This window comes from Silene latifolia, unplaced genomic scaffold (genome assembly GCF_048544455.1).
Source record: "Silene latifolia isolate original U9 population unplaced genomic scaffold, ASM4854445v1 scaffold_20.1, whole genome shotgun sequence".
NCBI classification, from domain to species: domain Eukaryota; kingdom Viridiplantae; phylum Streptophyta; class Magnoliopsida; order Caryophyllales; family Caryophyllaceae; genus Silene; species Silene latifolia.
In genome coordinates, this window is record NW_027413163.1 from 4,824,263 (window position 1) to 4,838,994 (window position 14,732).

A 14,732-nucleotide genomic window follows, 5' to 3' on the forward strand; every position below is an offset into this window, starting at 1 on the left:
AGCTAATAGACGACAATGGCCAAGTCCGATATGAAAGTAGACAATTATAAGTCACACTAGACCTAATCTTGTGAATCTTGGACTTGATTTTGAGACTTGGGGATTATCTTGTGAATCTTTGGACTTAATTTTGTGAATCTAGGACCCAATTTTGTGAAATCGGGCGAGGGGAGTTTGTTGTACAATCCACGATGGTGACCCTTCGTAAATAATTACTCACATGTCGCGGATATGTTGCCATGAAAATCATGTTCAACAACAAAGGCGATCTCCATCGACGATGGAGTATGTACCTCTTAATCACCTTTGCGGCTACAATACGTTGCTCTGAGTCGAGATATGCACTTGGTTCATCTATCAGATAGATATCTGCCGGCTAGATCAGCAAAAAAGGTAAATGTCAAAGACTGTACTACTCCCAAACAACACAGTAAAAACAGGCAGTCTACTGACGATGGAGTATGTAAAAACAGATCAGCAAAAAAGGTAAATGTCAACTAATTCGGGTTCCGCCTGAGTGTTTAATGTAGAATTCCTGAAACAGAATCATAAGAGTGCATATTAACACGCCTGTCATATAAACCATTTCATGATAAAGTGTATTATGACACTGACTCATATGACACTAGCTCTTAAAGACTAATTGACAGCCAAGATCGTGAAAGTATACCAGAGAAGCACGCCTTCCTTGAGTATCAACGGTTGCATGAAATACGACATATTCCATATCCGTCAAGGTGCATACAACATCAAATAAGAGCTTAGGCCGATCTTTACACTGAACATTGACAACCGAGTACCCCCTCTCATTCCAATTCTGAACTGAGACCTCAGGATTATCTTTAAAAGAGCTAATTGATGGCGTTCTCTCATAATCGCGATCATCAAACATCATTTGATGAAGTCTTCGTTCAGTATGAGTTACAGCCATCGAAACACTCATCTTGGCGCTCCTAATGTCATTGTCCCCTTTAAGAACCAGCCTCAATTTCGACTTAATTTTCCTAATCCGATGTGAATCCTCAATTTGGGACCCGGAATCACAATCCTTAATGTATATAAGAAATTCAATTCGACCATTGTGCGTCCACAATTTGGCATCCACCACACTGAAATTTAAGTCAGCTAAGACCGCAAACACCTCCGATAATAAGCCTACCCTATCCGTAGAAATATCCACAACATTACTTCGTTAAGTTCAAGATCAGACAATATTGTGAACAAAATTTAACTAAATAAGCAACAAAATCAAATCTAGTAAAGAAACGGAAAGGAACATACGAAGAAACGGAGAATCGACTTAAATAGATTGTAAGTGTTCCTACTGTGCTTGATTATGCTCAGAAAAGAATCAAAACCTGCATAAGAACAGCTAAAATTTAACGAATTAAATAAGTCGATTGAAAATTAGGTAAAAATTACGGAATGATAATAGAGGTCGAAAGCGAATTGAATAAAAAATTAGGTGACCGATATTACCTAAATTGCGGATGATAATGGAGGTCGAAAAGCTTAGTGATAATGGCGGATGAAAGCTCAGCGAAAAATGGTGTTGAAATCTGAGTGAATTGGGAAGACGGAGCTCGGATGAAGACTGGTTGAAGAGAGAGAAAATGAGAGGAGTAAATGATTGTAGGAGGGCAAACATGGTGGTTAGTGTTAGGAGGTATATAGGGAGACACGTGTAAAAATATGGTGTGTCTCTAATTTTTAGATCCAATGGTTTAGAAGGTGTCCAGCCGCCTCACCCTAAGAAGGGTGCCTCACATGATTCAATCTCTCTCTCTCTCTCTCTCTCTCTCTCTCTCTTTCTCTCTCTCTCTCTCTCTCTATATATATATATATATATATATATATATATATATATATATATATATATATATATATATATCATAAGGGTTAATTAATAATATATACTCTTACCCTTAATCCTTGTGCCCATATCAAAGGGTAAGAAAATAGCAAATTGGAGGGAGTATTATTTTATTATTATTATTATTATTATTATTATTATTATTATTATTATTATTATTATTATTATTATTATTATTATTATTATTATTATTATTATTATTATATACATATTTTTTTTTTTTGAAATATTATAGACTACTACCTCCACTAGAAGTAGGACGGGAAAAAACACGAGTGAAGTTACCAAAAACAGACTCGTAATGGTTAAATATAGACATGTCAATTGGGTCGGGTCCTGAGTCGAGTCATACGGGTCGGGTCAGAATAAGGGTCAGGCCAAATACAGGTCGGGTCAAATACAGGGCGAGCCGGGTGGAGCAAGAGCTGACCAGGTCTCAGACAAGGGCAGCCAACTAAGGCCAAATTGATCACCAAGCTGATCACCCAACCACAACAATTAGTACTAGGTCCAGGGCAGCAGTTCAGGGTTTTCAGACAACCTCAGTCTCTTGTCCTAACTCAGTTTAAGTCTTAATCAAGTCCAGTGTACATAACCAGTTAGGCCAACCTCCAAAGGGTCTTAAGCATTTTCAATTATCATTATAAGTATCTAGTAATTCAAGAGATCAAACAAGGACACCAACATTACCCGCATTTAGCATCTTTTCAGTAATAAGGTAATTTGAGGCCACAACAAGTACAAGGCTTTGTTTAGACTCCAACATTTGGGTGTTATATGAGGGAGTCACCTTATGTGAGTCACCAGACAAAGATCACAAGCCAAACCAGAGCTTTAAAGCTCCTGCACAATCAAACAAGAAGCCTGAAATCTGCTTTTTGCTTTTTGCTTTATGCTTTATCAGTTTGTTTTTTTCTCATATTTCCTGTAATTTGTAGTTGTTATTTTGTAACCTAGCAAAGATTCATTCTGAACCATGGGATCTGTCTTATGAACGTTTGTAACCTAATCTCTTGGCTTATATAAGCCAACCATTTTCAATGAGAAAGGCGGACTAAGTTTAATCAAAATACCAGTTTGCTGAAACATTGTTTTTGAAACAAGTCTCTTGGCTGTGTGCTGGAGATTAACCTTTGCTTAGTGCTGGGTTAGTGAAGTATTAAACCTTTTTTGTGTGATGGGTTCCTTATTCACACCCATATCTTGTTCACATTCCATTTCAGTCAATTACAGGAAGCCTGTCAGAGTATCAGTCTTTGAGTAATTTTTAAAAATACCTGGATGTCCTTAGAAATCACCAAATTTGGCATAGTTATAGTTCATTGTCTTAACAAAATTACCACAAAGTTTCATGATTTTAGAGAGTCATTTACTATTTTTACTCAAATTAAGAAGTTGACTGCACCAGAGTTTAGAATCCTGAGTTTAGTGTGATTGTAATGTTATTCTGGATTAGCTATACCCTTAATTACAGTCCAAAGTGGTAACCAGAGCTAGGTTTAACATAATTCCATCTTGTGTTAGTCTTGGAGGGAGTCTTGTGTGTGTGTGAGTTCATCTTCCTAACTACAACAAAGCTAAAATAAACAACCATGAGTGAAGAGAGATTAACTGGTATGGAAGCAAAGATGGTCCAGTTAGTTAACTGGCATGGTTAATTTGGTCATGGATTCTATGAATGCTGTTATTGCTAACATCCCAACTCCAGATAGAGCAGGGCCACCACCCAATAGAGGTAGAGGCAGAGGCAGAGGGAGAGGCTTCATTGGAGCAGGGAGAGGACAATAGCAACAACATAATCTGGGTGAAGAGCTTCTTTCTGAGTCAGATGAATCCATGATGGATGAAGGCATCTACATGACCAAAGACAAAGATGTAAAGGTAGATATTCCTGATTTTCATGGTAGTTAGAATCTTGAGGATATTTTAGATTGGTTTAGATCTATAGAAATGGTCTTTGAGTTTAAAGGGTACACAGATAGAAAGGCTTTTAAGGTTGCCATTCTAAAACTCAAAGGATATGCATCTCCTTGGTATGAGAACATGAAACACCAGAGACTTAGAGATAGTAAAGAACCTATAATTTCATGGCTTAATAATTGAAAAATAAATTAAAAGAAAAATTCATAGCCAAGGATTATACTCAGGATATCTTCATAAGCCGACTCAGTTGAAATAAGATCATCAATCTGTTGAGACATACCTTAGGAACTTTGAGCAGCTGACCCTGCAATGTGAAATTAATGAAAAGCCTTGGCAAAAGATTACTAGGTTTGTTGAGGGTTGGATCCTAAGATTGTTGGTAGGGTTAAGATGCAACAAGTCTGGTCTTTAGATGAAGCTGTCAACCTAGCCTTGAGGGTTGAGAAGCTGGGTAAGGGGAAAGTTGTTGTGACCAAAACCCCTCGCAGGCCCTTATTCTATAGACCACCAACAACGGTTAAATTTGGGGAACCTGTCTCAACTACCAAACCACCTGTTGTTGATAAAGGAAAGGCCACAGATTTTGGTCAAAGGAAAACCATTCCCATGAAGAAATATTTCCAATGTCAGGGATATGGTCACTTTGCCAAAGAGTGCCCCACTAAAAGAAGCCTGAGTACTCTTAAAGTGGTACAATGGGGTGATGATGAAATCTTGGTCTGTGACAATGAAGAGGAACCTGGTAACTTAGAGAGTCATGCATGCACAACCTCAACCACTTAAGTTGGATCAAAGGGAGGAGATCTTCAGAACCAGGTGTACTATCAAGGAAAGGGTTTGTAATTTGATAATTGATGGGGGAAGCTGCACAAATTGTTGGAGTATGTGTCCTCAACAATAGTGGGATCACATGTTTAAATCTCATATTAAGAATACATAAGGGATGATTCATTTATATAGTCAACTGATCAACATTAATCAGTAATGATCAGCTAACTAGAGTTAGACGTTACTGTCGTTTGACGGTGAGGATCAGTTGACCCTTAAGGTCACACCTAAAGGACAATTCCCTTAATAGACAAATTGATTAATTGTATGACGATACAAGTTAATCAATTCCTTAAAATTGAACAATTCAATTGTGAGAGAGAATATTTATGTCTTATTGTAATTGGATTAAATAAGATTTAGTTTAGTAATGGAAATTATAACTAAAATTGATTATTGTTTGTGAAACAATTGAGATAAGAATGAATGATTAATTATAATTACAATATGTTGTGAATTATAATTACTAGGTAGTATTCCGCGCTTCGCGCGCCCTGTTTTAAAATTTAATTATTATAATTGAAGAAAAATAACATAATTTATATATGACCTTTAATATTTTTACTTATAAATAAAAAAAAATTAATTTTTCTCAAATTAATTTTTTAGGTTTATTTTCAATATTGTAAAATAAAATACATACAATTTTAATTAAAAATAATAAGCGATAATTAATTATGCTGATCAACGTTTTATAAATTATTTTGTGACTGATCAAATATCATATTAATTAAAATAAAGTTTATTCGAATAATGCAACAATCAACATTAAGATCTCAAATTATATCATTTCAGAATACGTTATGTTCCAAATCAATTAATATTTGTTCAAAATGATGTGAATATAATTTTATATAATTTTTAATTTTTTTTATATATAACGTGTGATATTAATGTATCAAACATATAGAGTTCAAACTCAACTTATTCAAATATTTTGATTGTGTTTTGCATCTGTTACTTGTGAACCATATCTATAAAAATTGCATCTTTTGTTTTTTTAAATAACTATATATAAATGATGTTTAAGATTTTACCTGTAAATAAAATAGGTTAACTTTCTCAAATAATATTTTTTGAGGTTTGACTTCAAAGTATTTAAAATATAACATATAAAATATTTAACTAAAAGTAATATTTAGCTAGTCATATTCAATATTTATACTTGACGTATACGTATTTTAATTGAAAATATTAAATAAAAATGTAACGTTTTTTTTCTACTTTTTCATGTCTTTTATAATAGTATATTATTTAATAATCATTACTTTTGTTTTGATTATTCAAATGCATTCACGATCACTGTGTACATACATACTCGTACACATACTCGTTATCACATTACTTAAACCTATCAAAATCTCATATGCATTCAATTTATCGCAATATATTTTTTTTCATTCCCACATAAAAACTTATCTCTCAGTAGATTTTTTTAAGTTATGTTTTTAAGAAATACAATGGCTCTTCCAAATATATTTTTCTTAGGATTTAATGGTTTAAGTTTTATAACTTTCTAAAAATGTCTTTTTACGTAAACATAAAATATTTTGAGACACTCACTTTAATCATCTCTACAAATCAAAATATTTCAATAAATATAATGCAAATTATACTCAATTTGAAGCATTTTTCGCAATAAACGTAATTATTTACATTTTAGAATTTTTATCAAAATATTTTTTTAATAAATTTAGAATCAAATCACCGTAATTATTTATTGTAGTTTTATAATAAATTTATTAAGCAATAATTAATATTTTGCTGAGATTTATACAACATTTATTATGTTTATATTTAATATTTAGCTGTAATTAATACTTGTATTTAAAGCTGGGTTGACACGTGGCGCATCCACAGCGCTTCAACCCGATTATATATATATATATATATATATATATATATATATATATATATATATATATATATATAGAGAGAGAGAGAGAGAGAGAGAGTCAAGATCCGGTGAGAACGAACACTCGGTGAGAACGGTGAGAACGGTGAGAACAAACTAATTGTACCAACTAAAAAAAATATCTCGCGTGTAACTCACTCAAAATTTAAACCCACCATAACCTTCTCTCTCCTCATCGTCCTTATCTTTTTAAATCAAATTCACTGAAACTCACAATTCATTCGACTCACCATACTCCCACCACCCATTGAATCACCCTCAGCCACTCTAACCACCACCGGAACCACCCAGAGGTCGACACCACGCCGGCACGACCAACAAGTGCACAACTTGTCGGTTGTCTGTTTTATCTCTTATGAAGCGTAAAATCAATCATCTTCCGAGACCAAGATGGTTGTTGTGGTGGTTGTGTGAAGAATCGAGAGAGAAAGGGGTTGAGGCAATGAGAAGAAGCATAAACCGCCGCGGATAGTGACAATGTAATCACGGCGGTCGCCGGTGACGAATATCTAACCTCATCTTCTTCCTTTGTTTCCCGTCTATGTTGTTGTATCTACACTGATCGTTGATGTATCTAACCGTTATTTTAACGTATCTTAGCCTAGATACATAGAATTAGTTATTAGTTACATTAAAATTGGTTTGAGATACATCGATTTAAAAATTAGATACATTAGTAGGTCGTATACGGCGGCTGATGAGCTGCGCAACTTCTGGTCTAGATGACGGTACCCGTCGTCATCGGTGATGCGACGACGTCTTCAGAGCTGATCGGCGGCGTGTTGAACGACAGACTGCTGCTTAATGATAGGTGAAGAAGGGGATCGTAATGGACTGATGGTGTTAACGACAGACCGCAGGAATGTAGGAAGACTCAGAACACATAAACGGTATATGAGTAGAGCTAACATTGAGCTCCAAGTAAGCAAAACTTAGAATTAACAAGGAATAAAATTCGACAGTGAAAGGGAATCGATGCATCTGATTTCTCACAATATCATACCAAAATGGCAATACATCATAATTCACATACCAAGAGGGTCGATGCACAATTGTGTTTGGTAACCAGAAAATTAGTCAGATTCACCAAGTATGGCAGTGCGGAATAAAAAAATCAGATACCACACAATCTTGGAAGTCATCCTGCTGCAGCCTGCAAGTGCTATGATTATCAATGAAATTTTCAATAAAATGACCTAAACAGGGGGAGTGATTGTTTGGTGGATTTTTATTAAGAATTGGGTTTAATTTGTAATTATTATCATACCTGACAAATCCCCAATTTTTCATATTTGACAAATCTTCAAATGTTCATTCAAGCCACACATCACCATTTATCATCTTCTTTTCGTGCGTTAATCTCCAACTGTTCCAAATCTGAACATTACCAACAATCAAACCCTCTCATCTTTCCTAATGCCTCATATTCTTTTTATTTTACGCCTCTTCACTAACTTTCATTTCTCAGTTCAATCTAGATTAATCATGGCGCTGAATTTCAAGAAACGACAACGGATCACTGATGTATGTACACTAATTTACTGATTAAAATTGGCAAAATCTGCACTAATTTTTGATGTACTAAACTAATCTTTGATGTAACTAGCCACTATTTTAATGTATCTTAATATAGATACACACGATTATTTATTAGTTACATCAAAATTGGTTTGAGATACATCGACATATAAACCATATACACTATTTTAAGAGCGAGTTTTCGAAGATCGCGGCGGCGTAAAAGACGATTTCTCCGAGTTCTCAAAAACATGTACAAAACAACTATGGGGTGACTAGTCGGAGATTGGCAGACAATTTAAGAGCGAGTTTTCGAAGATCGTATCGAGTATACCACAGTTTGGTGTTGACAAGGATTTGACGGTGCACAAGTATGTTGATCGAGGTGTTGTCGATGTTCAAGAATGGAATGATGGAGGAAGATGGTGGCTGACTTTAATGGTTAACAAAGGTGAATTAAAGGAAATTGGCAATTGTTTGAATTGTAATTGTTTCTGTTAATTAGAAATGGAGGTTGAAGCTACGACGGAACGAAGGAAACATGGGGCCTGTTGATTTAAGTGGGGTTTAGTTCAATATTTAATATCAACCGTGGATTTCTTTTTAATCTCATGGTTAGTGTTTGTTCTCACCGTTCTCACCGAGTGATCGTTCTCACCGGATCTTAAATATATATATATATATATATATATATATGTATATATATATATATATATATATGTATATATATATATATATATGTATATATATATATAGAAATTGCATCAAGTGAGTCTAGGTATCTTAGGTGAGTCTAGCATCTTAATCTCAGCCATTAGATCTACTCCTAATCAACGGCTGAGATTAAATCTCAAAAATTATAATTAGACTATATAAGGCTCATATTTACGCACGCTAACCTTACCTTACAATTCGTTTCACTTTCTCTCTCTTCATTCACACTTTTTCTCTCTCTACGAATTTCCCTCTGTTTTTCTTCGTTCTCGCGTAAAACAAATCCAGCAAAAAATATACACAAATAATTTTACTTTTCAATTCATCATTCAATTATTTCTACAGTTCAATCGTTCTCAGTTTTTGCTTGATGGTTGATACTCCTATGGATGCCGATTCTCTTGAAAATAGTTTTGCGCGCAGTAATCCTTTTCTTTGATTATAATCGTTATTGTTTTTCCTGTCAAATTTGATTAGAATCGTTGTTTTCTCTCTTGAATTTGCAATTTCGCTTTATCCTTTGCTTTCATGATAATCGTTGTTGTTTTCCGTCATATTTGATCGAATTTGATTATAATCTATGTTTTTGCTACAAATTCGCTTTTTCCTTTGTTTTTGCTACCGACATTAACATGCAAACAGGTAATTTCCGTAATCCTTTCGTTTCGAGTTTTCCTTTTCGCGATTTCATCTGGATTCTATGTCGCTGATTATTCGCTATTGCAATTTCATTATTCCGTTGCTTTTCAGTTTTTAGGTTAATCGATTTTATGTTTGCTTCAATTTTAATGACATCCGTTCACTTATACTTCAATTTGACGGTCTCCTTTCCTTTGATTATTCTCGTATTTGCTTTTCTCTTAAATATTAGGTGCAATCTCCTTGTATTTGTTGTTTTTCCTATCGAATGTTCATATTTGCGTTCTCTCTCGCTTCGCTTACAATCGCATTTGCTTTATCGTCACATTCCGTCAATTTTGATTATATTTGTCTTTATTCTATTTGCTTTTCAGCTTTTTTAGGTTAATCGATTTTTGTTTGCTTCAATTTTTTGAAATCCGTTCACTTCTACTTCAATTTACGGTCTCCTTTCCTTTGATTATACTCGTAGTTGCTTTTGTCTTAAAAATTAGGTCAAATATCCTTGTATTTGTTGATTTTCTCGTTCAATTTCGGTCAAATTTCATTATATTTGACCTCTTTTCTGTCTTTTATATTCTGTTCCCCTGCCTCGCATATTCTGTTCGCTGTCTGTCAATGCTTACATGTGCTCGGCTTGTTACAATATCAATGTTATCGTAACACACTCACATATATTCATTTCCATTGCACATATAACATATCTTTTGTACCACTTCCGGATGTCCTCTTGTTCTCATTGTTAATTCAATGTACTTTAGTTTCTTGTTCTAAATTGTAGTCCAGCCTCTTCGCATATTTCATGTTCTCCCGTCCATCCTTATGTCACTACATTGTCATAGTACTAGTATACTGTAACAATGTTACTCTTTGTAATACCACCGTTGTATTTCAGGTCACTAATACTCGTATTTTCCTTTTTGTATTACGAGACTCAAGTCTTGTCACTCAACCCCATTCTACGCCAATTGTCCAAGAGCAACCCAATCCTCAACCAAATAATCAGCTTGTTCTGTCTCACACGCCTAATGGAGGTGAGCGCTGGATGCGTGTGGTTGAGCACAAGTTTAGACCTACCATTGGTGCAGTTTTCGCCTCCTGAGGTGGAATCAAGTTCTACGAGGTTTATGCTCGGGCATGTGGATTTACCCTCGGAAGCACAATGACGAAAACACTACGAGGTGGTGTTGCACACCAAAAATTCGTAGTCTGCAACCGTCAAGGGTTCAGGGAATATAAACCAAACAAAGCGTCCCGTAACCAAGGATGATGAGAATATGGGTGATGGTTCGTCCACAGCTAGTACAATTACACGGCGAGTTAAAATCACAAGAATTGGATGCCGAGCGACGTCGATTTGCCCTTCTACATGGCCTTGATGGCCCGGCTATTATTGACGAGTTTTCAAGTCCACAATCATCGTCTCACCTGCTTCCTGTAACAGAGATCTCGATAAGATTTCACGATCCTTGATATGTTCCGGAAGACGCTTATCTTGGACAACTCCAAGTTGAATATTGGCGCTGGATCGACCTTTAGACAGGTTAAGGAACTTGTCAATGGGTATGAAAATATCGGTGCTACATTGATAGATTTTAAGAACTTTCAAAGAGATATCAAGTGCTACATTGGGTTAAGAGATGCTGACCTTTTCATCGATCGACTCGAGAAACTCAAAGCGACCCAACCCCAGTTCTACTTCGCCTATGATGTTGATCCGCAAAACCGTCTAACAAAGTTTTTTTGGGCTGATGCTACATGTATTAGAAACTACTCATTCTTTGGGGATCTTTGTGAGCTTCGACCCTACTTACTTTAACCAACAAGTATGATATGGTTTTTACACCATTCACGGTGTTAATCACCACGAGAAAGTCGGTGTTGTTTGCCGGTTGTCTCTGTTACACGAGGATGACATCTCCTTCCAATGGACCTTTCAAAGATTTCTTGACCGCCATGGGACAAAAAGAGAGCGATTCATGATCACGGATCAATGCCCTGGAATAAAGAAGGTAATAGTGTGACAATGTTACTGTAACAGACTTACTTAAATTTATTGTACCACAACATTCTGACTCCAACTAACACTGTTCCATCTCTTCCTCTTTTACAAGGTTATTCAATAACAATGTTACTGTAACTAAATTACTAACATATAATTTACTCACTTGCTCTTTCCCTATCACTGGTCAATATCACGTTCGACTTATTTGTTTCATTATGACCGGCATACAACAGGCTTTCCTTCGTTTTCAAGACAAGCTAGGCATCGTTATTGTATGTGGCATATTACACAAAAGATCACGGACAAAGTTGGTTCAGCACTCTGCAGAGACACGGACTTCCTTGCTCGCTTCAACGCTGTTGTTTGGGACCCTGATATGGAGCCGTCGGAGTTCGAAGAGAAGTGGCAGAAGGTCATTTCAGATTTCGAGCTGGAAGATAATGATTGGTTGACTACAATGTTCGACGACAGACACCATTGGATTCCTGCCTACCATCGTGACCTTGCCTTGGGCTGCATATTAAGAACAACACAGCGATCAGAAAGTACAAATTCGTTTTTCAAGCGCTATGAAAATCACTTTGGTACACTGGTCGAATTTTGGATGAGGTAAACAACTCTTTTTCATTCCTTACATGCACCGGGAACAGTGTATGTTACAGTACCATTGTTTCATTGTTACATAATTAATTTGTTGCCGAATCCTTGTTGCATTAAAACCAGGTTCCAAACTGCTATGGACCAGCAGCGCTATACACGAAGGTGCGATGATTATAACAGCGATCACTCATTCCCTGAGCTTAAGACAGAATTACCTATAGAAAAGCATGGCGCAATTATATACACACATGCTGTGTTCAAGGTGTTCCAAGAAGAAGTAATGGCGGCCGATTCATGTGGTGTTGATGACTTTGAGAAGGAGGAGCATTTGCGCATAATTCATGTAATCGATCTTTGAGACAGACATGAATTTTCAAGGTGAGGTTGGACCTTAGAAGCACGAGATGCAGATGCGAGGGTAAACTGTTCGAAAGAATTGGATTACTCTGCAGGCATATTTTGTGGGTGTACAAGGGCAAAGGAATTGGACGAATACCAAGCAAGTACATTGTAGATCGTTGGCTAAATAACACACACGCAGCGAACAGGTTTGATTCGAAAACATTATTACAGTGACAGTTTTGTCTTGTTACAGTAATTGCTTTACAGTAACATTGTAACCATAGTTTCTTAAAGTAACATTGTCACCATGATAAACAAGTAACCTCTTGTTTTACTTCCCGTGCTTGATTCGAATGGGAATGTCATTGAGGATTCATATATGGCTACGTCGATAATGATCATTTGTGCAACGTATGGTCGAGTTCCGTCAGATTGTTGGTGTTCTCAAAACTTTACCTGTTGAACACACGGAAGAGTTAGCATCCCTCCTAGTTGAGTTAGGCGAAGTTATGTATTGAACCGCTTACAAAAGACCAAGAGATGGAGATCTTTGTTGGGCATGCTCGTCGTCGTCGAAGTCACTATCCACCCTCCGGAACAAGCACGCAACAAGGGCAGTGGAAAAAGATTGAAGTCGGCTAAACAAAGGCCATTGAAAAAGCGACCAAGCCAAAGAGGCTATGTGCATACCGCAAAGAAAGAGTTACCCACGACAGGAGAACATGCCCTCTTCGCATAGTGATGTAGCTTTGAGAAAGCAGCTAAAAAAAAAAAGTTTGATAATGTTATGATGTTACAGTAACATTGTGACCTTAGCAATAATTAGTAGGATTTTGTGTTGCTGTGACAATAATATGTCACAGTAAAAATAAAAAGTAGAATTGTGTCTTCTTTGTGGCAATAACATGTCACAAATAAAAAGTCATTCCATTGTGCTACATCATAGTTAACATTTTATACAAAGACTTACAATTTTTTATACACCAATACATATTGTTTTAGGACCATTTTCCGTCCCGTTTTAGGAGCATATTTCCTAAGTTTTACAAAGAATGATATTATACAATTTGTTATACGATTTGTTTTGTTTAAGGAAAAGGGTTTAGGGTTGGATTAGGCGGCTCAGCGAAGTGGTGCCGCCTAATCCAACCCTAAACCCTTTTCCGTCCCGTTTTAGGAGCGTCTTTCCCCAAATTTAAATCCCGTCCACGACAGGGTATCACCCGTCCTACCCTAGGGTTTAGTTTTGGTTTTATGTAACACTTGTTGTACTACGAACAACCTTTGTTTAAGGAAAAGGGTTTAGGGTTGGATTAGGCGGCTCCGCGAGACGGTGCCGCCTAATCCAACCCTAAACCCTTTTCCGTCCCGCTTTAGGAGCGTTTTTCCCCAAATTTAAATCCCGTCCACGACAGGGTATCACCCGTCCTTCCCTAGGGTTTAGTTTTGGTTTTACCGTAACAACCTTTGTTTAAGGAAAAGGGTTTAGGGTTGGATTAGGCGGCTCCGGTGCCGCCTAATCCAACCCTAAACCCTTTTCCGTCCCGTTTAGGAGCGTTTTTCCCCAAATTTAAATCCCGTCCACGACGTGGTATCACACCCGTCCTTCCCTAGGGTTTAGTTTTGGTTTTCTTGTAACAACCTTTGTTTAAGGAAAAGGGTTTAGGGTTGGATTAGGCGGCTCCGCAAAGCGGTGCCGCCTAATCCAACCCTAAACCCTTTTCCGTCCCGTTTTAGGAGCGTTTTTCCCCAAATTTAAATCCCGTCCACGACAGTGTATCACCCGTCCTTCCCTAGGGTTTAGTTTTGGTTTTATCGTAACACTCGTTGTACTACGAACAACCTTTGTTTAAGGAAAAGGGTTTAGGGTTGGATTAGGCGGCTCGGCTGCGGTTCCGCCTAATCCAACCCTAAACCCTTTTTCGTCCCGTTTTAGGAGCGTTTTCCCCAAATTTAAATCCCGTCCACGACAGGGTATCACCCGTCCTTCCCTAGGGTTTAGTTTTGGTTTTTCTTGTAACAACCTTTGTTTAGGAAAGGGTTTAGGGTTGAATTAGGCGGCTCCGCGAAGCGGTGCCGCCTAATCCAATTCTAAACCCTTTTCCGTCCCGTTTTAGGAGCGTTTTCCCCAAATTTAAATCCCGTCCACGACTGTGGTATCACCCGTCCTTCCCTAGGGTTTAGTTTTGGTTTTTAAGCAGAATGATGGTGGACGAGTCCGACAAAGAATGTGGAATGGAACAAGAATGATAGTATCCTCATAGAATGAGACAAGTGTTACAAAGTATTGTCAAACATTTGTTTTGTTAAAAAACTACAAGTAACATCGTTACGAAGCAATTGCAGACCCTTGAAAAGGATAGGAGATACACTTT

The 14,732-nt window shown here is 36.8% G+C and overlaps 1 protein-coding gene across 1 annotated transcript; it reads right to left on the reverse strand.

The window, feature by feature from the left end:
* Window positions 1-493: 493 nt before the first annotated feature.
* On the reverse strand, window positions 494-3,711 carry LOC141638260 (ACT domain-containing protein ACR8-like). The gene is made up of 3 exons (XM_074447667.1): window positions 3,569-3,711; window positions 671-1,187; window positions 494-535 (listed from the first exon to the last, which is right to left on the reverse strand). Exons 1-3 carry the CDS (start codon window positions 3,709-3,711, stop codon window positions 494-496), a joined length of 702 nt encoding a protein of 233 aa, XP_074303768.1.
* Between the last annotated feature and the right edge of the window lie 11,021 nt (window positions 3,712-14,732).

Bases quoted from the DNA above. Each gene is read 5' to 3' on its own strand.
- LOC141638260 (XM_074447667.1), bottom strand. From the start codon at position 3,711: ATGGATTCATCTGACTCAGAAAGAAGCTCTTCACCCAGATTATGTTGT. The intron at 1,188-3,568 runs GTTAGCAATAAC...AACTTAACGAAG, and splicing joins GCTCTATCTGGAGTTGGGAT to TAATGTTGTGGATATTTCTA. The intron at 536-670 runs GTATACTTTCAC...ATTCTGTTTCAG, and splicing joins AAGGAAGGCGTGCTTCTCTG to GAATTCTACATTAAACACTC.